The 27999-nt window shown below is 32.1% G+C and overlaps 1 protein-coding gene across 6 annotated transcripts in view; it reads left to right on the top strand.

The window, feature by feature from the left end:
- LOC127724693 (uncharacterized) overlaps positions 1–27999 on the top strand; it is a 119638-nt gene that overhangs the window by 9808 nt on the left and 81831 nt on the right. The window contains exon 4 of one of the 6 annotated variants that reach the window (XM_052231762.1): positions 1153–1326. The exons of the other annotated variants lie outside the window; for them this stretch is intronic. Coding sequence (XP_052087722.1) covers positions 1153–1290 — 138 coding nt within the window. The 3' untranslated portion in view covers positions 1291–1326. Of the gene's footprint in view, positions 1–1152; positions 1327–27999 lie in introns of those variants that run through there. 6 annotated transcript variants of the gene reach the window in all.

The raw sequence follows: 27999 nt of genomic DNA, 5'->3' as shown, positions 1-27999 counted from the left end.
CCTTCGATGAAAAATTCATTATAAAATGGAAAATTTTGTTACATCATGCCTTTGCAAGAAACTAGAAATACTTAATAAAGTTTTAATTTATTGAAATGTTTAAAGTATATGATATAGACCCCATAATAACAACTTTTAAATTTGGACTCGTGTCCATGTGTGAAAATGTCCCGACCTCTTACGAAAAGATCATAATTTAGAACATGTTTACTTTGACTATTATGGACTTCAAGAGTTTAAAGGGGCATTATCTGTCAGATTCATGACCAAAATTCTCATATGTGATTTATAACATGCTAAAAAGTATATTCAAATTACAAAAGTCCAAAAGTAACAATTAAACATGCATGGTCTCGTTATAATGTATCCGCATTTCGTGCATATTTAACCCTGTTTAAGACTACATGCCAATTACTATCTATCGAGATGACCTCTGAAGACTGCAGAACCCGAATTAATCATCAATATAAATAAATAGATAAGCACGTGCTTGTTTATGTATATCATCGTTTAACCCTTATAAGAATGGTGTTTTGTGAGCCGGATCATTCAACGAAAAGGTTATTCCTGGTATCTCCCTTAAGCTTTTTTCAATATTGACATTCCGTTTGTTTTAATGAACGGACCACATGCACAACCTTCTCCACTAAAGTTCAAATTAAAAGTTTCTTTAATACGGATTCAGATGAGTTGAATTATTGACTTTCAAAACACGTATTTTAGCATATTTTTGAGGAAATTGAACGCTAAAAGCAAAATACTATAATTTCTATATTCCGCTTTTATATTATATGTTTGAAACAAAACAAAAAAGTCATCTTTTAATTTTTTGTCTGATTCCGTAGGTATATTTGTTATGCCCTTTTAATAAAATTAAAACTCAATGATGAAATGATGCAAAATTCTCTAACAACTGTAATTGTTTATGTGAAAAATAAAATTAGTGTCTGATGATTTGTGAATGGACAATATCTAAGGCTCATAACTCATACCACATATATTACTGCAAACATATACAGCGTTGAAAATCATATTAAATATCTATGATGTCGATAATCTTTCGATTGAACATTTTGTTGATTGTATGCAATTTTGTTTTGTATATTAACTTGAAAATAATAATACAAATTTTTGATGTAATTCTCTTTTCAGAAAAGCTTTAGAAGACGGAAAATGCTCTTATGGTTTATGGTTAACGTTATGGAGACTCCTATTGCTAATATGTTGTCCAGTTATAGGTCTGTCTGTGATATTTGGTTTGTTTGCGAAATTTGGTCCGTCGAGTTCTAACAGCGGTTCAAGCAGTAGTAGAGGATGGGGAGGTGGAGGAGGATTTGGAGGAGGTGGTGGTGGTGGTGGCGGCGGCGGTGGTGGAGGAGGCGGTGGCGGAGGTTGTTAGGATGAAGAAGTTTTAAACAAATCAGGTTCAAGAGTAGGATTCCAATTAGTTAGTCCAGCGTCACACCATAGAGTAATAAACTGAGAAATGGCATTTAGAGTTAGAGATACTAACGTTGACTAAAGTATAGACTATAGTACGTTATGTAAGGTAGTTAATCGACCCTAGACTGGATGACTTATGAATAAATATTAAACAGAAACTAATAGCTATTTGCCTAAGACATTAACTTTTTTTTTAAAACCTGGAATTCATGACAATAAATGTACGAATCTGATATGGAAGGTACAAAGTGCAAATCGGGATTTTACGCCTGAGTACATTTTGGGCACATTTTCTAATGTACGTTTAATTATTAAAATGCATTTGTAAAGACAAAAACAGAAATAGTTGCCTTAGATTTATTAATAGACCGTTTATATAAAATAGAAAAAAATCGTGTTGGATAAAGCCCCCGTCCCAAAAGACCAAGACCATGAAGATACCACTACAATGTATAAAAAAGAAGATCGTGGTATGGTCAGCTTGAATATTCAATATTTTATAGTTTTCACGTTCATGCAACGACTTTGCTATGATTCCGATAAGATCCTGCTACGATTCCGCTATGATAGTAACACGTTCTATTAACGATCTTGTCACGCTCTTGCTACGTCTAATTAGACATTACACACAATCTCGGCATGCTTCTACCTAGACCTTCCCGATCACATTACGATCTCAGTACGAGTCTACTACGATCGAACCACGACTCTACTACGATCGAACCGCGGTTCCACTACGTTTCTATTACGTTGTCACTGCGCTCGTCGTCCCTATAAATATCTTGACTTTCCCATTGTACACACCAGTTTCCTAAGAAAACATGCCGCCAAATGTATTAAAAACAGGTAGATGTTATTGCATCCGGCTTTTTTTTTTTCCTTTTTTTTTTTGGTATCAACAGAATGAAGTCGTGCAATTATCGTGGCTAGGACGTAGTAGTATCGTAGTAACGTCGTACTAAGGACGACAATCGCGTAGTAGCAGCGTACTATTGTCTTCCTCATCGTAATATAATCGTATCAATATCGTAGTAGAAGCGTAATTAAGACGAAGTAAAATCGGGATAGTCGCAGTGAAATCATAGTAAGGTCGCAGCAAAGATTTCATTGGCTTCCCGATTGAACCATGCTTCAAATACGATGCTTCTACGACCATCCCCATTTTGAGCATGTCCAAAGTTGGCCGTTGACCCCCACGATCATGAAGACCTTGACACGTCCTTACTACGACCTTACCGAGACCACCACGATCTTACTACGATATCCAAAATTTTTCATAATTTCTGAGGTCGTAGAGGGATTGTGGTCCTAGTTTGGTGGGGGTATAAGATTATGTTGCAATGTCGTTGAAAGAGTAGATAAATTATTACAATCAACAGAGACAAATTGGCTTTATGGATTATTTCTTTTAGCAAACTTCTTTTTTTGCGCAGAAAGAGTAAATACCGCTATCAATATCAATCAGTGGGATACTAGTTATGTTTATTAAATGAATCTGGTCGGTAGTGTAAGAAGGAAGTAACACTAATGGGGAACTCTTGGTTGGGTGGTTTGATTTGTTAATCTACAGTAATCAGTAGCCTGTCAATTCTGAGGTTGTGGGTTCAAACCCAATTCATAGCGAGGTAAAATATTTCACTAAAAGCCATATTTAACCATAATATAGCATCTAAGTTGTAGCACAAAGCAGAATTCCGTTAGAATAAGGATATTCGTAAAGAGTAACTTTCTGTACCAAGTCAGGAATATGACAGTTGTTATCCATTCGTTTGATGTGTGTGAGCTTTTGAATTTGCCATTTACTTAGGGACTTTCATTTTAGAATTTTCCTCGAAGTTCTGTATTTTTATAATTTTAATTTTTTCTTATTATCTTATTAATATTTTAGATAAGTACTCAATATTTTCCAAAATATATATCATGACTGCAGTTCTATTCGATCTTTCTACATTTATTTATTAATTTGATACATGTTCGAAAAAACACGCAGAAATAGTGTTAGCACATTTAAAATACGACATGAAGCTGTTGTAGTATGAATTTTAAACAGATTTAAAGATTTTTTTGGATATCGCCTTGGAGTGAAATAAATAAAGGGGGAATTGGCAGAGATAGATTTTAATTGTGAATACGTGTGTTAGTTATTTTGTCGTAATAAAAAGAAAATACTGTGTAGATAACAATTATGTAAGTCTACTATATTTGCTGTATTAAAAACACATTGTAAGGTTTTCTATTTTTTTTATGTATTTTTGAAACACAGTTAGGACCTTCAAGCAGTTCCAGAAATTGCATATTAATAATATCGATACAAAACTTGCTTTTATACAAAAAATAAAAGATCACATGTCTTCTAGCTTACATTGTGTTTTATGTTTTGGTGTTTTACAATTTATATTTGGTGAAAGTACCTTTGCACATTACCTTATTTTGTATTTTGTTTTTGTAACAATTTTCATCACTTATTCATTAAACTATATCTTAATTGTTCGGATAGCGAATCTAAATTAATGTTAAGAAACATACTCAGTTGAATATATCTTTCTATATAATCAACTGCACATACATCTACAGTTTTCAATTTTACTTTGAATTTTTAAAAACGCCTTTCTTTGTGTTCACAATCGGAGAATCATTTTAGACATTGGTTTATAATTCTTTAGTCTTGGCAATTTGTTGAAATCAATAGACATCACTTTTCTTTGTTACATGTAGTAGTAGAATATATGCTATTTTTAGCATATACAACTAAAGTATGTGGCCCTTCAAAATTGCAGACCACAAGTATTTGAACCTTGACCTATAATAACTTTAATTTCAATTTGCTTATTTCCTTCGTGTTTTATGTAAGTAATTTAAAAGTTTAACTGCAGTACTATCTTTGTCTGAAAATATGCAGTTGAATGGTTTGTTCATCAAAACGTCTTAATAGCACTGCCATAAATTGATTCTTTAACTGACTCGTTGACAATAATTCCATGAAATTAGCATGGTCTTGCTGAATATCGCATATTTTGTTAACCGGGTTTCCTACCAAAAAATCCGGATATAAGTATAGGGTAGTACGTCAGGTATCAGGCGGTTCTTACTGTTTCAGTGTAGTAACTTAATAACCTTTAAACCAATCCTTTTTAAATTTTAATATGTTTTTTTTTATCTAATTGAGTTAGAGTTTTTACTGTAGGTTCCTTTTTATGAGTGTTTTCTAAATCTACTGATAGAGAGAAAAAGTGGTCGAATGAAATCTGAAAAAAATTAAGTTAAACCCCATAACATTTTCATTTTCCTGTCACATGTCAGGAACCTCGTCATGAGTTGCCATATGTAAAAGGCATTTCAATAGAAAATTGTATCTAAATTATTTACCTTTGTGCACGTGTTTGGTTTTGATTTTGAGAGTTTTCCTATGCAGCTCGCAAAGAGAAGGACAATTCCTGATAAATGTATCACCTTCTGACAGTTTTAAAAATTGTGTAAAGATATATTGAGGCGGGTTAAGGTGACTAAAATTTCAAAAATGTGTGAATTTCAATTTTACGTCAGTTTTAGTTGTTTTTATTGATATTCGTCGGACAAAGCGGCATAACTCAGAGCTATTTTGGTAAAAATTTTATGTGTTTTACTTCTATGGGCTACAGGTACCCGTTACAAAAAAATGAAAAAAAACTAAAAAAATTGACGTCTTTATGAATTCGAAATGTGTATAAAGGAATAGAAAATGATGCAGAATGCTATTTATTAACACTATTTTGCTATTCCTTTTCGAACCTTTAAAATTAAGTTGGGAATGCCTATTACGTAATATCGTAATTGTGAATATGCTATTAGCAGATCTTTTACTGATTCTGATAAATTCATACACAACGATCTAGCTAGTATTGAGACACCGTTATTTAAGATAGCAACCAATGATACAAATTGAACTGCATGAACAGGCTTCTCATCGTTGACAAGAAAAAAAAGAATGTGATGAAGTTAAACATAATTATGTATATGCGTTAAAACATCTCCTAACCTGCGATAATGTTGTAACAGTAACTGATTAAAAAATTGACAAAGACAAAAAGTACAGATCCAAGGGCTCACACTTAATGAAAGCTTTTCCAAAGTATATAAACAAGGACCAATATAGAAACAGCCAGTTCATAAAACTTTTATTAAATGATTCTTATTCTTTGAGTAACGAAGATGATGATGATGATGATGGTGAATTGCTGTTAAAAATCCAGTGGCAAATTAAATGCATATTCAGGTCGAGACAACATTAACGATATGAATACGAATCCTGCTTTGTACTAGACCGACACGCTGAGCCATAATTTTAAGGTACAGTCTGTAGGAAGACATGTCACCCTAACCGGACATAGTTTTTTGACTCCGAGCCGACCAGTTTTTTTCTCTTATTCCTTTATGTCGCGTGCATAGCGCAGCAGCAACAAATACTAATTTCAAAGTTTCCTGTTTTACCGGCAGGGGGTCGAATCCACAACCTAACCCACTCTTGGCGAGCACCCTTTTCAAATGATAATACACTTGTCCTGTTAAAGGGGACCCAAGTTGAAGATTTTTGCCATTTTTTTCTATTGGCGATAGTTGAAAGTTCTACTCTGTGTGGATTATCTCCGTTTCAAATCGTAACAAACCACCGTGATGGCACATAATATAAATTTTATCTTGTTATGAAAAAAGATACAAAAACGTATCGTAGATGTCAAAATACGTCCAAAGTTTTGGTAAGGTTTAAACATTTTCAACTGGAAGTGAATATCCTGTATTATCAATACTTTTTTCTGTATTGGCCATGGACCAGGCTATAAAGCTGTATTTATATCCATAGAGTTAATTCATCAGTATCACTGTAAATTTGATCATATCATTTTAAAATAAGATTTTTTTCAAGCCAAAACTTCATATCTATGAAAGAACATAGTAAAGGTTTTATGTAATGTTTAGTAACAAATTCTTCTTTGAAAACCTAGATATCACTACAGACACAGACATATTGAATGATAGGAAATGATACATATCGTAGGGAGGAGTCAAAGGAACAAAATCACCCTAAAAGGAAACAATAATAAAACAAAATCCACTAAAGTCTTAATTGTTGAGTTAAAGTGTTCACTATGAAGGGAAACAACAATTTGACCTTTCTTAAAATATCCTTTTAATCGATTTTTGGGTTTTCATTTTCTTTGTCAGAATATTCACTCAGAAAAAGTTCTGTCTTCAACTGAAAAGGTCGTCAGACTTCTTGCGATCGAGTGGATTGTTTGTCTAGAATTAACTATTCATACTTAATGAATAAGGACATGCGTTAAGGATGTTCGCTCCTCTTGTTTTTTTAATTTTTGCCAGATATTCGAAATCTTCTGGTTTTATCCATGTCGTGCTAAAAAAATAATTGGCCCACTAACCCCTGCTTTTCTTTCCATAATTTGATTACATATTGTTTAAAATTTCATCTTTGAAAATCTTATAAAATCCATGTAATTTTTTCGTTTTTGAAAAAAAAAGGTGCCAATGTTAAACGTATGAAAAGTCTAGAGAGAATTATTTCCCGCCAAATTTTAAATGGCTTATATTTCGAAAACAAGCACAAGGACCCCTCGTTTTTTTCTGCTTTTTAGTTTCTTTATTTATATACTATCAATTTATAACAGTCTTTTAAAAAGCTTGTTATTTTGGAACAGGGTAGCGAACATCCTTAAGTCCTAGTTTCGACTAATTTCAGACTGCTTACTGCTTATATCTCATTATCAATACGACACAAGCAAGATCTGACCTTTGAAAGCTTATTCCATAGTGTCCAAACTATTGTCTCGACTTTTGAACATCTTTGAACATCAGAGATGTTGGACATCAATTTGTTTCAAAGGAGGTAACCTTACATCTATTCTTTGATAAACTGTTGAGATATAGACTTTTCAACAAAATACTAATTTCAAACTATGTATTCCTGAGGAAAGTAATCACAAAACCCTTTTTTTATGTCAATAGATATTATAGTTCACAATCTTCCTATATCGATCAAAATAAAAATGAACGAAATGTGCGATTCATCACGACAAATTCTTCCATCAACTATACAATACTGTTGTGAAAATCCATGGATGGTACCAGCGGGATTCGAACCCTTTATCTCGGGATCTAAAGGCAGCCAATTGAGCCAAAGAAGATCTTCCCTAACTCAACTAGTTACACTACCTTTATATCTCCAGGTCTACAACACTCTTCCCACTTTTTTTTTTGGAGGGGGGGGGGGGGGGGGGTCGTACCATCCATCCGAGCATCTCATAGGTCCATCAATGTACAGCCCGGAGTCTTCCGCTCGAAAACCCTCGTTTCCTCTGGCCAGTTCCTAGAATGTCTCCTAGACATGTGACAGACACCGTCATCCTATGACATATCCAACATCTAACAGACAGGCAATTACTTCTATGTACCAGTGGCCATTGTTGTGAAAATCCATGGATGGTACCAGCGGGATTCGAACCCTCAATCTCGAGATCTAAAGGCTGCGCTCTAACCAACTGAGCCAAAGAAGATCTTCCCTAACTCAACTAGTTAGACTACCTTTATATCTCCAGGTCTACAACAATACTTAACCTTTAATTAATAAGGATATGATTGAGACTAAGGTGGATCCGGAAAATTAAAACAACATGTGTGAATGTACAGTAATCTTTGCGTAGATTTATCATTCACATTGAACAAGTTTAATAGAAAAATATTGTTTTCAACCAAATGTGTTACGTACTGAATAGTCCTAGTGACTGCATACCTAGTAAAATGTTTATAAGAGTTTCACTTATATAATACGAGTTAAATAAGACAACGTTCAAATATCTGAAATTCAACGGAATAGATGAAATTATGAGAATAAATTATAAACATTTAGATTTTACGTCTAGCGATGTCGTCGAACGCTATGTGGTTTGAATAACCAAATAAACAAAACAATAACCAGATCATAAAGTAGTCATTTGATGTTTAACAGATTGAATAATATGAACAGGAACTACAAATAACTAGGAATCCTGTGTCTTGGAATGCCACTACATACGTTGCCCAAACCGTAGCAGCCCCTTGTTTAAATGTTTTTTAAAGTATCTGAAACAAAACAAGTCGTAGTCTCTATAACTTGTAAATCATTAGTTCCAACTAACAAATGTATTTTGAGTTATATGCAAGACAATAAAATCTTCACCTAGGGTCCCCTTTGACTGGGCAAATCGACCTCTGGTTTAAGTAAACAATGATTAAAACATGGTATCATCCTAATGTAAGATAAACTCATCATAGATACCAGGCTTTAAACATTTACGCCAGATTTTTACGTTGACAAACGACTCATCAGTGACGCTCGAATCAAAAAGTTAAAAAGACCAAATAAGTAGGATGATGAAGAACATTGAGAATCCAAAATTGTGAAAGGTTTTGCTAAATACAGCTAAGGTAATCTATTCCTAAGATGATAGACAAAAAGTGTAATTCACCTACATGTATAGTTTGGGCGGCATAAACCAAAAAGTTAGAATGTTTCTCCCTGATTTCTCTAACTATTCGAGTTGGACTCTTTTTTGGTAGAATTGTAGTTTGATGCATAACCAAATATTGGTCTCTTGTATCATGTAGTTTCTACTTACTATGGGTTACTAGTAAATGTAAAACATATGATGTGTTTATCGAAATCTTAAGACGGCATTGCTTTGAAATGTTATATCTAGGTTCCTTTTATATATCAAGTGTCCTTATGACTAGTTTCAGGAATCTTAATATAAAAATAAGGAGATGTGGTATGATTACCAATGAGACAACTATCCACCAAAGTTCAAATGAAGTGTATGTAATGAATTATAGGCAACCGTACGGCCCTCAACAATAAGAAAAACCCATACCGTATAGTCGGTTATAAAAGGCCCCAGCTTGAAAAATATGAAACAATTCAATAGAGAAAAGTAACGGCCTGCTTATACAGACATAGCTGTCAATAGGGTTCTTTGGTCGGGCGACCTACATTTCCGCGAATTTGAATACGACAAGCATTACGATTGCGCGATTTTATCCGTAATTAAGTGAGTTTTTGCCTGTGATTTAATCCTAAGAATAACCTGAATTTTACGAGTTTATTTTTTTTTTAGGAAAATGAGCTACATTGTATCTCGTTGTTTGTCTATTATATTTGTTTTTTCGTTTTTTCGTTTATTGTTTTCCTTTTTCTTATATGGATAAATATATTTTAGAGAAGTCTTTGTTCGTTTATATAAACATTAAAAAGCACTACGAAAAAAATTCTGTGAATATCCTGAAAAAGAACATTTAAAGCATATATTCATGAATAAAACACAGTATACATGTGTATGATATCTACGAGAACTATCTACAAATCAGTCCTTGGTACTTGTACCCTAGGAGTTTCAGAAAACATTCGCGGGAAATTTCGACGGAAGATTGGAAATGTCAGAAGCATTCTTCTTTATTTTGTTACGAATTTAGTGTCTTTCTAATTTGCATTCATCAATATCATATTCATATTCATTGGTTCCCGTTAAATCATTCTTAGTCAGTCCTAATTCTACATTTTTCAATTTTTTGTGCATCTCTATGAAATGTCTCAATTTTCAACATAGTATCTATTAGGAAAGTATATCCATCAAAATTCCTGGACCTTTTTTCCTTTATTTTTTTTTCAGAGATAATAAAGTCCATCTTGTTAGTGAACTTTCAACTTGTGTGTATATGGGTGGACAATTGGTGAGTACCATTGTCCACCCATAAATTCAAATTGATTGCAGTTTTCTTTTTATAATTATAAGTAAATTTGCTTAATTTCAGAAATCAAATTTTTTTTATAAAAGGCAAGGATTTATTCATTATAATTTTTTTTTAACTAATCCGCGCAAATGAAGTGACTTTTCAACAGGTAAATTTCGCGCAAACGTTATGTGTTTTGTCGCGCAAACGTGGATTTTTTTCCCGCAAATGTAGAACAAATTCGCGCAAACGTAACGCGCCGCTTTGGTCATAAGTGGATATGTTTTTTCAATGGAAATAACATCATTACTCCTTATTTTTATACAATCATATACTTCTTATAAAGTACAAATCGAGAATTGTTGGTAAATGTGCCATTATTCAACAGGAATCAATAATAGAAAAAATTTTCTTGAAACCCCCGTAAGTCTGGATATACAATGTAACACACATGCATGAAAGGCGGGGGTCATGAGGAAGTTTGTCCATCATTCAATAATTTCTAGATCTGCACTTTAACAGTAACCAAAAGTTACAAAAACAAATTTTCATTTTTAGACATATTGCGATTGTAAATAATTATAGGTTTGGTTTAAAAAAAAAATAGGCACAGTCCAAGAGAGAGTTCCAGATTTTTAATTCATCTATTCAAGGTAATATAAAAATGAATTGTATAAAACGACTATACAAATATGAAATAACAAAGTAAAACATGAGATGCGAAGAAAAATGATTTAGTTTTGTCTAAGTAATAAATAGAATTAACAAACCATTAGTGGTGCAAGAACAAGTCCAAATATTTCTTTTTTTAAACAACTTTCTATGTATTAGTTACCTTGTTTTTCAAGTACAATTATGCGTTTACAAATAGAATCAAGTTTCCTTCCAAAATGGGTCGTATATAAATAATTTACAGTTTTCTCAAGGTAAGATAAACGAACAACATATTTTAAGTCTAAACTGGAAAAGCATAAAGCAGTTTCCTAAATATGAAAATGGTATGACTGGTCAAAAATTGCTGTATTAATCATGAGCTGGAGTATTAACAGGGCAATTATCTGGTCGAAAATCATCAGATTCCTCATCGTCTGGAAGACCATTAGGAATTTCATTCCATGTTGGTTTTATTTCAATAACTAAAGATCTGCCGTCATTTGATAAAGCTCCATGTCAATATGTCGGTGTATTGACATCAATCACAGATTGTAACACTCGATTGTCACGCCCAAAATGTGATTATACTGAATCATTGCCAACTCTCGTACTTTCCCGACTACTAAACTCCATTTTAGTTTCTAACATTTCTAGATATTCTTTGTAAGCATCAGCTGATTTGTAGTCCTTGTCAAAATATGGAAAAACAGTTCGTAATGTTGAATGTTTCCTGTGAAGACGGGAACCATGAGGTCCCACTGTTTTGTACTTCAGTGGCCTTTCTGTTCGGAGCTCCATAGAATGATTTGAGTTTTGATTATGAAGATCTGTTGGTTGTCTTACAGTTAATAAAAAATCCTCATTCCCATTATGAATCTCTTCTAAATGAAATTTTATCTTTTGAACTTTTAAAAATCTAATATCTACTGTTGTTTGAATGCTCTTTTGTTTTTCGAGTTTAAAATCTAACACACAGTGTTCTTGAAACTTTGCTTGCATATGCTCATTATCTTTAAATGTTATCTTTTTCTTAGATGTAGTTGTTTTAGTTTTGCTAACACGTGGAACAGCAGTTTTATTCTGAGAAGCAATGCTGGGCAACAGGATTGAATGGTATCGCAGATCAGGTGAACCATAGTATGTGTTGCGGCATAAAATATCTCTTGCATCAAGTTTTGGACTATTTTTAGAACGCTTCCATCTTAAATCAAGTTCATTTGCACTTCTAGAACTCATAGTAGATTCGTCATGTGACCGAAGCGATCCATCCGGAAGTAAAAACTTTATCGATTTAATCGTATCGCTTGATCGTTCGGAAACACGACATTACTATTTACTTTCACAAGAGGAATATGTGTTATAGCAGTTTTACGTCTGGGACTCTCGGGCGATGTGATTCCTGTCGAATGTAATTTTTTGGCTGGTCTGACAACGTCCAAACAACAAGCCTGTCCAAAGTTAATATCAGACAGCAATTGCGCACGAACTTCATCGGTAAAATATCTGTTGTGTGACGATTCAATTGCAACTTTCCTATTTCTGTCTTTGCTTTGTTTTAATCTGGATTGTGCTCTCTGTTTCTCCAGCATTAATTCCTCATTTCCTAAATAAGTTTTGAATGGACTGTTTGCCACCTGAGTTGATATTTTATTGTATTACTTCATATGACAAAACATATTAGATTCTTCTTCTTCCATTTTTGTAAAAATAAACCAAAGTTGATTCACGACAAACGGTTTTTACTATTCCATAACTGTTAAATTTTCAATTTCAAAACTCCACTTTGTCTGTTTTAAAGTCCCTTTTCTTTACACCTGCAATTTAACCAAAACCACTTTAATCTGCTAAAGTTATTGTCCCAGAGTAAGCCGTCTTTTCAATGTTTGTAGTTACAAATACAAGGGATATGTGAAACACAATGCAGAATATTAATAATTAATAGTTCTTGCACTTTGCATATATTTGGCTCCACAGATAGCAAGCAAACTGGATAATCTTCGAGAATACATAGATATTTTTTTTTATTTCAACAACCCAACAAAATATTGCAGATAAAAGTGTTCCACAAAAATTATGAGACATGATTATAGATTACTTTCCTTCATGCTCTGTAACTTTTGAATTTAACATTTTTGTGTTTAGAGCTCAAGAATTGTAATGGAATCCGACTATAAAGAATTGCTTATACTAATTGTTGTTTTCAGAAAATGCACTGGACAAATTTAGAATAGCCATGGAAAACAATCGGTCCTCATTAGATACAGCTAAAACAGCTGTTGAACAGTTGTTAATATCAGAAGGTAACTTATAATTCTATCATATTATCATGTTATTTTCATATTTTTATAAAAGCTTCAATATTCAGAATAATAAAATATCATTTGCACCGACAATTCCAGCGAATACGGTCAAAATAAAAAATAAAATAACTATAGAATCTGACACCCCTTATGATTTGTGGCTATTTCTTTTTATTCTTCTTAGCGTTTTCACACAAATTATGACCCTACAAAATTCTTATAAACATAAATTTCGCCCACCCAAATTTTAAGAGAATCTAATTTTTTTTCACACTTAACTTTATGTACAGAGTAGTTAATATTAAGAAATCTAAGATGGACATGTGTGGGTTGTCCTTACGTTCAATAATATTGAATGATGATATATAATTGTTTTAATTGTGTACATTTGATTTGTAGGTAAATGTATTTAAAAGATTGCAACTAAAGAAGACTAGCTGTTAATTATTAAATAAAACATTACATTGCATAAAATAGTTACATTTTATTCTGCGAAAATATGTTTATCGAGAACATTTTAAAACTATAGACACATAAAATTTTAAGCATTTCAGAATCCGGATAATTCAATGCGATTCAGTAACTGTTTTTTTTTTTGTTTCCAATGTGAAATGTCGCGTAGATCATATTTCGAGATCTAACAAGTCTTTGTTTTCCTCGGTTTTTTTTTTCTTTGGCCATGGTTTTGTCTACCTTTCTTTTCCCATTTTACTTCTAGCCAAAAGACTAAACGACAAAGTGGGCTATTGCGTTCCCTTTTTCATAATATTACACTTCTTCTGTTAATCACTCTGCCAATATTTGACTATTTTCCAGGGATCTTTAAAATTGATTCTTTTGTCCCTTTTTTAAAACGATATGCCTCAAAATCAGATTAAGCGAAAAAATGATACATTTGTTTTAATTGTAATTATATCGATTATATTTCTTTTTAGTGAGAAACTTAATTGCACTTTTATAGATTGTAATTGCTCGTTTGGTACAATGGGAAGAGCCGGCTTCTGACAGAAGTCTGATATGAAATATTTACCAAATTGTTTGGAAATGTGTACAACAGAAAACAAGATTTTTGTTTGTCTTTTTATTATGATACTGGTGTTAAGCAAGAGGAACAGTTATATTTGTTTTGTATTTTCTTAAATCACTCGGAGGACTTATTTACTACAGTCGAGAACACCAAAAGCACTATAGAAATATTATTGACGATTATCTATAATGTACGTTACTCATGGTTATCATTGAATTTGCAAAAAAAAAAATGGGCCTATGGTTAAGTAGATAGTGAACGACCCGAATAGGAGAGTACTGTTTCTTGAACCGAGGCTTCTTTTTCGCATAGTACATGCATTATTTTCATACTGAATTTATTAATATGTCAATTTGAAGATAATCTCAAAACATCAATTATTGTTTTTTTACGACTTTTACTGTGAGAGTTACTTTCATGTATATAGCTTTGGGGTTGCAGGACACTAAGTCGATGCGCTGGGACGGATTTATATACTACCGTAGTACACAATGAAACAGTCGTGAAGAAGACATCATATCAGAAAACATTATTCCAAGCCGAAGTATCTTTAGTCGAACAATTTAATGCCATGTGCTTAGCAGAAAAACAGCAAAAAATTATTTTGTGTTAACCGAGTTTTTTTTAATAAGTTCTGTTCTACTGTATTTTCAAATACTTGCATACTTTATGTTCGATTTTAGATACTGCCTTTGATATGGGTACTGTATATATGTCTCAAAAATTATTAATGAATGGTAGCTTTAAAGACAAAAATTTCTGAAAGGTTCTATTTTATTCAATTGTATCTATAATACAGTGTGAACAAAGAACTAAAGGGATTTTATGAATTCGACAAAGCGATTATAGTTTTACTTTAACAGCACAAGTGATTGTTCATTCAATGAACATAAAAACAAAAGAGTTTATTTAAGTTCCATGTATATGAATTGAGCGGCCGGTTCGTTATTCGTTATTCAGTATTCAAATTTTATAAGTTGAAAGTAACAAAAATACACATGTATAAATATTTGATAACATTAAAAGCATGATAGGCATAGTTAAAAGAAGAACAAAGAGATGTAGGAAGTCATGTTGTGACCCATTTAGTTATCGTAAATCTAAAATATAAACCCTTAATATAATTATACATCGCATGTTTCTCTTTATGCTTCGCTTCGTGTAATAGTTGTTATCTCAGGGACAACAAACTTGCTACAACCCTCAAATCCAGTCAATATAGGTGTAAATTATGAATCGAATGCAATAAAAGATGTACGTTAAGAAAATAATATTTCAGAATCAAAAACAAAAATACCTTTATTATTCTAGCAAAATTTGAAAATAAACAGAAACAATTATGATACCTCAGTTATTATTTTTTTTTCTTTATAAAATTAAAGACGAATAAATTCATAAATTTTACGAAATTGCCTGAAAAAGACTATTAACCGGTTAAGAGTGTCAAAAACTATTAACATTTGAAGAGTGTCAAAAACTTTTAACCAGTTGATAGTCTATTTACGGAAAATATTTCCGTACTTCTGTAACATTTGGAACAGTTGTTAGAGTAGCAGTACTAAGAGAATAACTATGCATTGTCTCGAAATGTAATTTGAAACAGGTAGATACATGTCCACATTACACAATCATTCAGATATTCAACAACAAAACGTATGCCAAAGAAATTTACTAATAATTATACATGTTATAGTACTCATACCTTTTATTTCCAAAGTTTTAATTTGATAAACGACATAATTTGCCCCCCTTGGAATTCTTTCACAAATTGAATGTATTAAATTCTATCACAACACTTAATAAAATATAATTAGCTGCGTTGGAAAGAAATCGACCAAATGCAAGTGCACGTATACATGTATATTTATAAGGCTTTGATTGATTTTGGAACATAAAAATACGGCATAAAAAATGTGTTTTGGTCTGTTTTGTAAATGTTGTTATAAAAGTCCAATTTTACAAACAGTAATGGAATTTACATAGAGATTTTTTGACTCGAAATAGATTAACAGATGTATTGATTTTTCATTTGCACAAGGTCGATTTCATACAACGCAGCTTATTTCATATTATTCAGTGTTGTGATAGAATGTAATACATTCAATTTGTGAAATAATTCCCAGGGAGCAAAAATATATCGTTTATTAAATTAAAACTTTGGAAATAAAAAAGCTCAATTCATCATCACTGGTAGTAAGGTCGTCATATCGAGGAGCGTTTAGTTCAGTGATTTTGTTATAGTTTGGTTAAGTTGGTCGTGGATTAGTAAGGTTACTTGGTCCGTGTAACAATTATCAATTCAAAATTTCAAAAAGTTTTCAAATTTTATTTTTTGGATTTTTGATCAAAGTTTTAAAATATCAAAATTTCCATTTTTTTTATTTTTTTTTTTAATTTTGAAAATTTCACCAAATAATTAAAATTTCAAAATTATATACTTCGTTTTAAAATTTAATACTTTAGATATTTAAGCAAACTTTAAAAATACTAAACTGAACGTACAGTTTTGATCATTTCGCTTTTTGACAGTTTGAATTTTTTTATTTTTGATTAAAATGACGATGACATTTAGCTTTAGGGCAATTATGGGCATACGATACAGTTTAAAATCCACAGTGATTTTTTACGAAAGTTTACATACCAGCTATTTTTTACAAAATCAATTTGAATAATTATGTAATAAAAATTATATCTTCATGTGCTAAATTTAAAAGATAAATGGGTTCGAATTTTTTGATATTTACTTAAAATTTAGGTTTCTTGTATATTTCTGTTTTTTGAACAGATATTCTTAACTTTTTTGTTTCAAAAGATAAACATATGCGGATTTCGGTGAAGAGATGAGGAATATCTTCGTTACGAAATTTGGCTCTACATTTGTGTAATAATTCTTTGTTAATAATTCATTTTTGTTAAAAGAAATTGATTTTAGAAAAAAAACCCGGCATTTTTGTTGTATATTTATCTATTTTAAAAAAAATCGATGATTTCTTCATAAAAGTTGGAACGAATAATCTTCATACATTATCAAGCCAAATGTCATTTTTAGGGGTCCATGTGCTCGTTTTTAAGCTAATGGTTAAATCACTCGAAAAATGCATCTTTTCTCGATATTTCACAGTTTGCCGTCCCGAAAAATAACATTTTACGTCAGCAAATAATGTGTCGATAAAAAGAACGAATTCTACAATATATAAAATTCTGTCAAAAAATCATTTTATAGGTAAACATTATTAAGGTCATCCGAAAAAGTGATGAGAATAATAACATACTTATTCAGTTTCATGCAATTAGATTTTAATGCTAAAAGTTTAAGAAGAGAGAGTTTAATGTCTGACTATTTAGATTAATCCTGCGAATTGTTTTTTGTCTGCAAAAACATCATAGAGAGAGATAAAGAGAATGACAACCAATTGAATAGAATTAAGAATGGAAATGGAGAATGTGTCAAAGAGACAACAACCCGACCACAGAGCAGAAAACATCCGAAGGCCACCAATGGGTCTTAAACACAGCTAGAAAATCCCGCACCCAAACGCGTGCTTCAGCTGGCCCCTAAACAAAAATGTGTAGTTCAGTGATAATGGACGTCATACTTAACTTCGAAACATATAAATGAACTAAAATTAAAAATCATACAAGACTAACAAAGACCAGAGGCTCCTGACTTGGGACCGCCGGGGTTAGACATGTTTTGTGAGATCTCAACCCCCCCCCCCCCCCCCCCCCCCCTAATACATCTAGTCAATGTAGAAAAAACAAACACACAGCATGAATTTTTATTATTTTAAAAAAGACTACATGTAATAGAATTAAAACGACTAATTATTTTACACTTTAAATTTTGATTCTCGAAAATTCGTCCGCAGACATTTTTTATATTGAATTTTCATTGTTCTATATACATGATATAGTTCCGTTTTTAGTGATATGCAATCAATTAAGGACCGTCGGGATTGGTTTTATCTTTCCAATTAAACTCCCGGTTACGCTTGAACGCAGAGATAACACGTATTCGTTGATATTTAAAAGACATACCGTGTTGACAACATCGGCGGGTGTCAACTAATTAGTTTAGTACATTTTGTAATTACACAAATATATTAAAAAATCAAGTTATTGGATTTTTTTGATTTTTTTTTATCAAATACGGAAATGACATTATGAAGCATGAAATCATATTTGATAAGTTATGCATATCAGTCCAGCGGGCGAAAAGGACAGTGTCTATATTACCTTGGCCAGGGGATAATAAAACTGTATGAAATAAAATACCTTGATATGTGCAGGCACGTGAATCTCATGTTTCCTTTTAGTCTTCCCGTGTTTTGCTTTCCTATCCAAACTTTTCAACATTGATAGGCATTCTGCAATAAGGGCATTTTGTTTTCCGAACTGTTCTTGGAGATATGCCCTTTGATTATCAAATAACCCCTCAAGTGTCTGAAAATATAAATATCGTTTTTTTTATATACAGTAGTAACTATCGTGTTATTAATTCGGCAAACATGTGCCCTTTGATGAAATTTATAGTTTTGAACCGTGGATGAGAGGTGAACATAAGCTGTTTAAAAAATATTGGAGTTGCTTTATTATCAACCTACGTAGCCACTTTAGCATGCGATCTTAAAAAAACCTATATTAGTACACATGCACGCATGAAAATGTTTAACAAGTTTTAACTCCCCATTAAACAAACATATACGTAGGAGGTGTGTATCTTATGTTATCTGATCATTGTGACAGGTACCTTCCTTATAATATACGAAGACAAAAGTGACATAGTTTCATACTAGGTAATCTAAAGCAAAATCGTAAGGCCTGTCCTAAACAGAATATGCGAAGCTTAGAAGCGAGTGATAATAAGATGGAAAGCCCCGATAATACAGAAAGAAAATTTGTCAAACATATTTTTAAATTGACTTGATTTCACAAATTTGGAAAATACGTTAGACCTGCCAAAAAAAGTGATGCAAATCTTTGATCACTGTTCAAATTGCGAGTCTGGACGATACTATACAGTTGTGAGCTCTTGGTGTTGTAAATGCAGTCAATACCAGCATCGTATTAAGAACCTAAAAGACAATAATGTATTCAAGACAAAACGAATTTTTGTTCATTCTATTTGTGTTTGACAACAGTGCTAACATTTTGATTTACTACAATAACATGAGCGGATATAAAGGAATCTTTTTTGTTCTTTTATTTTAAGTACATTTATATATACGTCGTTTGATCTACATATTTTTACGGGCCGTACTGCATTGATTAAGACATAAAATTCAAAAAGAAAAAAAAAAAACAGTAACTGTTGTTTAATCATAATTAGAGCATAATATAGTCGTAGATAAGTTTGATTAGATTGGCCTGTTAATAATTATACAGTCACCCGCAGAGTCATAAATTGTTATATAAAGAATAATTACAAATTGAATGAAAAATACTGTAACTGTTTAAAATTTGATACTCTTCTTGTATCTTTCTCTGTCAGCAGGGAACTTTTATTATCTAAACTGTAAACATAATGATGGGATTTAACTAATTTAATCAAACATATGGTTCACATCATTGCCGTCTGTATTCTATCTAGAGTACAAATTAGAATATTAATGATAAAGCTATATCATTTCCTTTATTCCTGTCGTTAATATATTCCGTTTGGTAAGGTTACAAGACTGTATTCATCAGTTCTAAAGTAAAAAGTAAAATAACAAAAATACCGAACTCCGAGGAAAATTCAAAAAGGAAAGTCCCTAATCAAATGGCAAAATCAAAAGCTCAAACATATCAAACGAATGGATAACAACTGTCATATTCCTGACTTAGTACAGGCATTTTCTTATGTAGAAAATGGTGGATTGAACCTGGTTTTATAGCTAGCTAAACCTCTCACTTGTATGACAGTCGCATCAAATTCCATTATATTGACAACGATGCGTGAACAAAACAAACAGACACAATAGGTAAAAATGTCAAAAATAGGGGTACAGCAGTCAACATTGTGTTATCATCTTAATCACTATAAAAACAAACAAATGTAACGAAGAAGCACAAAAAGGCATACATCAAATCTAACATCCTCATTTTGCTTTTTTATTATACGATTTTATTTATCTATGTAAAATCAACCCATAAAGGATGGAAGGTTTTAATTACTAGCGTAAAATCGTGCGTTTGAAATTCGCACAGGTAGACATAAAATAATTTTGTCGTTCAAAGTATGACGGGATACATAAGTACAGAGTCATGTAAAACTGATATCACAAAAAACAGACTTAACAGTAAAAGTAATATTAATAAATAGAATAATTTTGTGGTTCAAAGTATGACGGGATACAGAAGTACAGAGTCACGTCAAATGTATATCACAAAAAACAGACTTAACAGTAAAAGTAATATTAATAAATAAAATAATTTTGTCGTTCAAAGTATGACGGGATACATAAGTACAGAGTCACGTCAAATGGATATCTCAAAAAACAGACTTAACAGTAAAAGTAATATTAATAAAGACAAATAAAAGAATACTATAACACGTTATTAAGATGATAACCAACGTCAGTACGCAGAATTACCTTAATACACGAGCTGGATATACTTGTGTTTTCTTGTTGTATTATACCCTGTAAAGGAGTACTGGTTTGCCGGGTAAACGAACTAGGAGTATCTTGTGGTCCTCCACAAGCACCAGCAGAAACAGTTACTGGACTTTAAAAATGTGGCCTCCATATCCGTCTTGGACTTGGGCTTCTGCCTTGCTGTGGGACATCTGAAGACTGTGATGATTCTAGGTACAAATGCAAGCTGTCCTCGATATCGTCATCGGAAGACATCAAAGAGTTGAAAGTCGACATTTTGGGGTAGGTAAAAACGTAGTAAAGTAAGCGCTGCTAGCTAGGAAATTTTGAAAGATGTACACATGTGTATACTTTTCGAATCATTATAGCCAACTTGTACATGCCACATGACTATACAAAGATTAATTAACAGTGAACTTCGATGACATCAAAGCACTTTAACTCTATGTTTATAAGGGATCAAAGATATTGTGTTTGACAGATAAACAAAAGCACGCTCCCTGTGTAGTCAGTTATACAATAGTTAGTGAATGAGATGGAGAAAATCATGATTTGCAACAATTGAGATAATGGTTTAGTAAGGAACGTTCAAAACTAACATTGTGCCATTAATTTCCAGAAGACGTATTCAAATCTTTGATGTCATTACACAAAATATATGTTGTGTGTGACAAAACAAAAACAAAACTAAGATACCAATATAGCAGTTTACCAGTTAAAGTAAATAATATTTCAAAAGTGAAGTCTCTGGTCTTCAATTATATTGAATGTTAAAAACAACTGAGTTTATTATATATCGAGTCGATGAATAATACATATTGTTGTCATTCATCTACATTTGGAATTTTAACATATTTCCCCTTTTCTATCAACAAATTACGATCACGTTTTCAAAATTATGTAATTTATTCAAATTTAGAGCAAGATAAATAATTAATACAACTAAAGTTTAAAAATAAACATTGATGAAATACTCATTTACAACCCCCCAAAAAGATAATCAAATTTGATTACATGATTCAAAATTAAAAGAAATTAAAAATGGGACAAAATATTTCGGTTCACAGAAACAATTCTAACAAAATATTATAATAAATCATTAAGAGAAACAAGGTATTTTATTTTCCAAACTACAACCTTTATAATAAACCAATAAAGAAAACTTATATAGGCTAGGGTGTATTCAATTGGATTGGGTTCGTAGAGGGAGTATGCCCCCTTTTGATAAGAAAAATATAAATTTTGCATAAAATCGTGAAAAAATTTGGCTGGCTACATTCGATACTAATTTTACCATTTTGGGCAATAACGCAACCTTTCCTCGGACCCTAATCCGCCTCTACATGCTTATCAAAATTCGACCCTAGTAAGTAAAATGTTACTTTTAGCAAATTTGTTCATGTTTCCGCTGATTCATTCAACAACCAAAATTGTATTGTGTATGTATTAGATAAATTATATTGGGTGTGCTGAAACATGGGTTTCCAAATATTCGATGGCATACTAGAGTCAAAGTCTGTGTAATTAACCAGTTATTTAGTAGTTGAAATTTTGATAGTTAAATGTTTTGTCCATATTGATTTTGCCTTTTTAATGGAAAATAACTATAAAAACTTCATCAGAATATAAAAGGGGGAAAACTGTTGTATGAAACATCAACATTTTCAATAGCAATAAGCAACGTTTGACTTGAACTATGTATAGTCTGTGGGTTATCCACCAAAAGGATTCACCCTCTTCAACTAAAGCTTATATACTGTATCGAACATGTTAATTTTGAAAATAATGAAATTATGTAAAGCAGTTTTCATTGGAAGAAAAAGTAGAGGAGATGTGTATTTTTTTGACCGACCGTGTCTCTTCCGACGAATTTTCATTTCATGCGATTCATACTTTTACAAAGCCTAAAATATTGAAGCTTGGATTTTGAAGTTTACGACAAAATATGGTATCTGATTGTCTAAGCTATTCGTTTAATTTCAGATTTGTATAAGCTATTTCGTAAGAAAGCGAGATGTTAATGAAATATATGAATGTGGTGCCGTATGGAATGCTAAGAGCAAATTTAAAAATTGTTTAATTATGTATTTTTTTTATAAAAATTGTTATATACGCAAGAACTGGGGACAGTTTTTTTTCTTTGGAAAAGGGAGGAGGAGTTAAACAGTTTATAAAAGTGTCTATAATTTTCGATTTCTTCAATTTACCACAACGTATTTCTTAATGATTACACAAGTATTATTAATTGGTCTTGTCTTAAACAACAACCATCACGCTGTGTTATCATCCGATTATTTAATTAATGACAGATAAAGACGGACCAGAGACATGTATTCGTGTATAGTGTAGTATATATGTCTCTGGACTGACATAATTGCTGAGTTTCCGAATATTATTTTTCAATAATAAGTTTTAAAGTACACGAAGGTTGTATACAACCTCCTTGAGTATACGTAACAAGATCCCCGCCCCCCCCCCCCCCCTTTTTTTGTAATAGGAAATTGTGTATATACATTTATATCCCATTTAAGAATGCATTAGAAATTAAACTACAATGTCGAATTTTGAATGATAGAGCGTTCAAGATGACAACATGTCAATTGTGAATCTATTAAATTTTCTAACTTGTGAAAAAAATTAATATGTCTTTGTCTTTAAACGACAATGTAATATTTTCAAAGTTCGATTAGGTAAAAGATATTTATGAATAAAAGGAGATGTGGATATATTTTAATGAGATAGCAATCCAACAATAAAAATGACCAAAAGTTATTTACATTTCAATATACAGTCTTTAATAATAGAAGGGTGTCCAGACACATATTAAAGTAAAAAAGGGAAAAACCCAAACACTGCTAAGATTTGAACAATAATTTCACATTTTAACAAGTTTTATTTGAAAACTCACTATAAACTAAGACTGTACATATCCGTTTATCTTAGATCTAGAATCATGATCACACCTAACTCAAATATAGGACGGAAAATTTGGTTAGCAAAGATGATGTTCATTATAAATGAAACTATTGCGTTGAATTTGCTGACATCTGTTTCGATGTTTTGTAATTATCTTGAAAGCATGCAGGCCACACATTATTTTCCATGTTCCTATTTTGGAGAGGTACGCACTCGGGGCTAGCAAATTATAACTTTTTTTAGGTACATCTATAAGACTTCATTCTTAAATACATTGGATAATCTGTACATGTATGTGCGGGCATGTGTAGTCATAATCATACGGATTTATTTCCTCTGTTTGAATAATATCTTTTATGTCTCCTGGAGCATATAATATATATATATATATAGTCAGCCTTATTTTTTTCCTATACATATATATATAATTACTCAAAATAATCCTATATATATATATAATGACTCTAAATATAGGAAAAAATTAGGCTGACTATATATCATGTATATATTGTATTTAGACCCCTCTACCAAGAAATTTGTTTTGCATGCACACGTATAAAAATTGCGGTTTTTATCCAACGCAATCATAGGTTTGAACGTTGTTTTCAATTTAGACTTGTTTATATTTTTTCGTTTAATTGGGCTTGTATTATATTTGCATTTGGGTTTATATGATCCGTTTATCCTATTTTGACTCTTTCAAAATTCAAGAGTCTATCCTAAATTGAGGTAAATTATATGGCCTTCCAAATACCGTTTCGACTCCTAACATCACTGAAGAGACATTAATTGTCAAAATCCGGATATGGTGTACAAATTTTTGCACCTCATGTTTGTGGTATACCATCTTATCCGCAAGTTTATTGTTTTCTGTTTGGTAATAAATTAATAATAAGATCTATTTTGTTACATCTTGTGATCCGTTTATTTGGCAATCGCCAATGGCAGTCAGCAGGGTTTAAGAACATCAGTTGTTCGACCTGCTAGTCATATGCGTTTTGTTAAAATATACTTTTTCACTCATTTGGTCTTTTGGAAAATTTTGTTTGTGCTGTATTTAGACCCCTCTACCAAGAATTTTTTTTGCATGCACACGTATCAAAATTGCGGTTTTTATCCAACGCAATCATAGGTTTGAACGATGTTTTCAATTTAGACTTGTACGTCGGGGAAACTCGACAAAGACTCAATTTTAGAATGAATGATCATCGGTCTAATGTAAATGATCCTAATAACAACAAATTTCTCTATAAACATTTCAATCAGCCTGACCATTCTATTGTTTCAATGAAAGTCCGGATTATAGAGAAAATATATCATTCAACAAATGACCCCATATTGAGTACACCATATCTTTTACAAAGAGAAGACTTTTGGATAAGAGAGTTGGGGACAGCCATTCCCTATGGATGCAATGACAAAATTGATGGTGTAGGTATTTTGTTTAGTCCCATGTGTAGTACTGTCAATACATAACAATTATTTAATACTTCTGCTCGACGAAATAGAAGTCATGTTCACAGAAAATATATACCACCTGCTGTGCACACCGTGACAATTGATAGTCTGTTAACGTCTGTTCAAAAACCTTTAGGAATTCATCATATCAGAACTAAATTATACTCCATTCCATTGTCAAAACTTTTTTTACTATTTCAAGAGGCCCAAAATACTTCCGTTACTGATTCTAGTTCTGTTTTGTATAGATTAGTTGCAATAATCATGGACATTGCTAACCATAGACTATTCAAACCCGTATCGACTACATCCAAAAATGAGGAAAAACGTAATTTTTTTAAGGTAGAATTCGCCAATAAAGGTTTAGATGCTGTAAATATTAGCAATATTTTCCATCAGAAATCTGTACAAAAAACTATACCTGATTACTTCAAAAATAAAGCTACACCTGTTATTTCTTATACTTACACCAAGTCTATTGCATCCAAGATTTTCAACCACAAGAGAGTTTAGGAGGCCTTTAACCTCAAAGATGTGAAATCCAAGCCTCCGGATTGCTCATGTGCATCGTCACAAAACAAGTACAGTCCAGCTGGTCATGTTATTACTGGTGGCCTTGACATCGTTACCAATGAACAACTAAGAGAGTTGTTAGCCAAGGGACCAAAATATAGAATTCCCCAGCCCATCAACTGGGAAAAGAATTTCAAGTTACTGATGGATGCAGTTGAGGACTATGCAAGAAAATGGGTAAAGCGCGAACCAGATGAACAAGAACTGGACACTTTGTCTGAATGGATCAAAGCTATTCGATCATGCATTCAGAAGCGCATTCAAAAACTACGATGCAATATGAGCACAAGAGTTACTAACCCTTTCAAAAATCAGGATGTTGTGGATGCTTTATCCTCTTTGCATGACAAATATGTCGTTGTTCCAGCAGATAAAGCCTCCAATAATATTGTCTTCATATGTAAAAACCATTGTTTGCAATGTCTCACAACAGAGCTTGGAATAAATAGAACTACTGGTAACCCTACATATTCTTGAACATCATTTACCAAGGACGAAATTTTACAAAACCACAAATCTGTCCTTCTTTATTTTGGTATTACCATCAAAGAAAACGAAGAAAATCTACCATCATTATACTGGATACCAAAACTACACAAAACTCCATATAAAGAACGATACATAGCTGGGTCATCAAAATGTTCGACTAAACATCTTTCTAAAGTACTGACTACTATTCTTTCTACAGTTAAAGATGGGATTCAAAAATATTGTGATGAGATATATTCTACCAGTGGTGTTAACCAGGTGTGGATTCTCAAAAATTCGAAAGATCTACTGCTTAATCTTCGATCAAAATCTTTGCAATTTTGCAGCAACATAAAGACTTTTGATTTTTCTACGCTTTACACTACTATTCCCCATGCTCAGTTGAAAGATCGACTTCACCATCTTATTAAACAGAGCTTTTTCTATAAAAATGGGAATCGTAGATACAAATTTCTTGTTTTGGGTTTCAATAATTCATATTTTGTGAAAAACCACATTGAATCTACCAGAAAATATACTGAAGATGATATTATCAAAACGCTGGACTTTTTGATCGACAATATATTTGTTGAGTTTGGAGGATTTATATTTCAACAGACAGTCGGTATTCCAATGGGAACTAATTGTGCACCCCTACTGGCCGATTTGTTTTTGTACTCGTATGAAGCAGAATTCATTCAGAACCTTCTAAAAGACAAAAAGAAAAAGCACCTTGCGAAATTCTTTAATTTTACTTTCCGATATATTGATGATGTTCTATCATTGAATAACCCATATTTCAGCCAATACTTACATCTCTTATATCCCAGTGAACTTGAAATTAAGGATATTACTGATACTAGAAGGACTGCTTCATACCTTGATCTGTTCCTCAATATTGACACAGATCTATGATAAACGGGACGATTTCAACTTCCCAATTATCAATTTCCCATTTCTCAGCAGTAACATACCCTCTGCCCCTTCGTATGGTGTTTACATATCTCAATTGATACGTTATTCTTGTGCTTGTTCACACTATACGGACTTCATATACAGGAGTGTGCTCCTTACGCAGAAACTGCTCCAACAAAGTTATGAGGAGGACAGATTAAAAATGACACTCCGTAAATTTTACGGACACCATCACGAATTGGTTGATCCATACGATGTGTCTTTGTCCAAACTAACTAAGGACATTTTTACCACGTGTTAGATTGTGGTTTGTCATTACGTCGTCTGATCTTTTAATTACCCAACGTGACTTATTCCCGATTGTGACTGTTTTGCTGAGTGTAGAACCGCATTGCTATAAGACGTGTCACGGTACTTTTCTATCCCAAATTCATGTATTTAATTTTGATGTTATATTTATTATTCTCGTCGGATTTTGTCAACTGTCTTAACGTCTTTTCTGTTATATTCGTGTGTTATGGTAAAGATGATTAATCACTCCCTTCATTTATTAGACTTTAGTTTGGTTCAACGAAATTTATACGATATATTTGGTTTACAGTTTGATTCAGAAGAAACACCGACATAGCTAGATAATACAATTAATTATCTAATTACTACCACAATTTGATAATAATAAGTATTGTAATTTTCATTGTTTTTAATAAATGTAATGTCAGTATTACAAATCTAATCTTGAATCAATCCTAATCCTATCTTATTTTTGGGAAATATTTTTAAAATTCAAATGTGACGTCACTTTGTGTGTTTTTGTTAGAATTTCAAATGTGACGTCACTTTGTGCGTTGAGGCTTTGGCTAACTCGGCTGTGTATTTTTATGTGTTGGATTAAGTTGTTTTATGTAATGTATCC

Source organism: Mytilus californianus, unplaced genomic scaffold, assembly GCF_021869535.1.
Source record: "Mytilus californianus isolate M0D057914Y unplaced genomic scaffold, xbMytCali1.0.p SCAF_14, whole genome shotgun sequence".
NCBI classification, from domain to species: Eukaryota; Metazoa; Mollusca; class Bivalvia; order Mytilida; family Mytilidae; genus Mytilus; species Mytilus californianus.
This window is presented reverse-complemented; position numbering and strand designations above follow the sequence as displayed.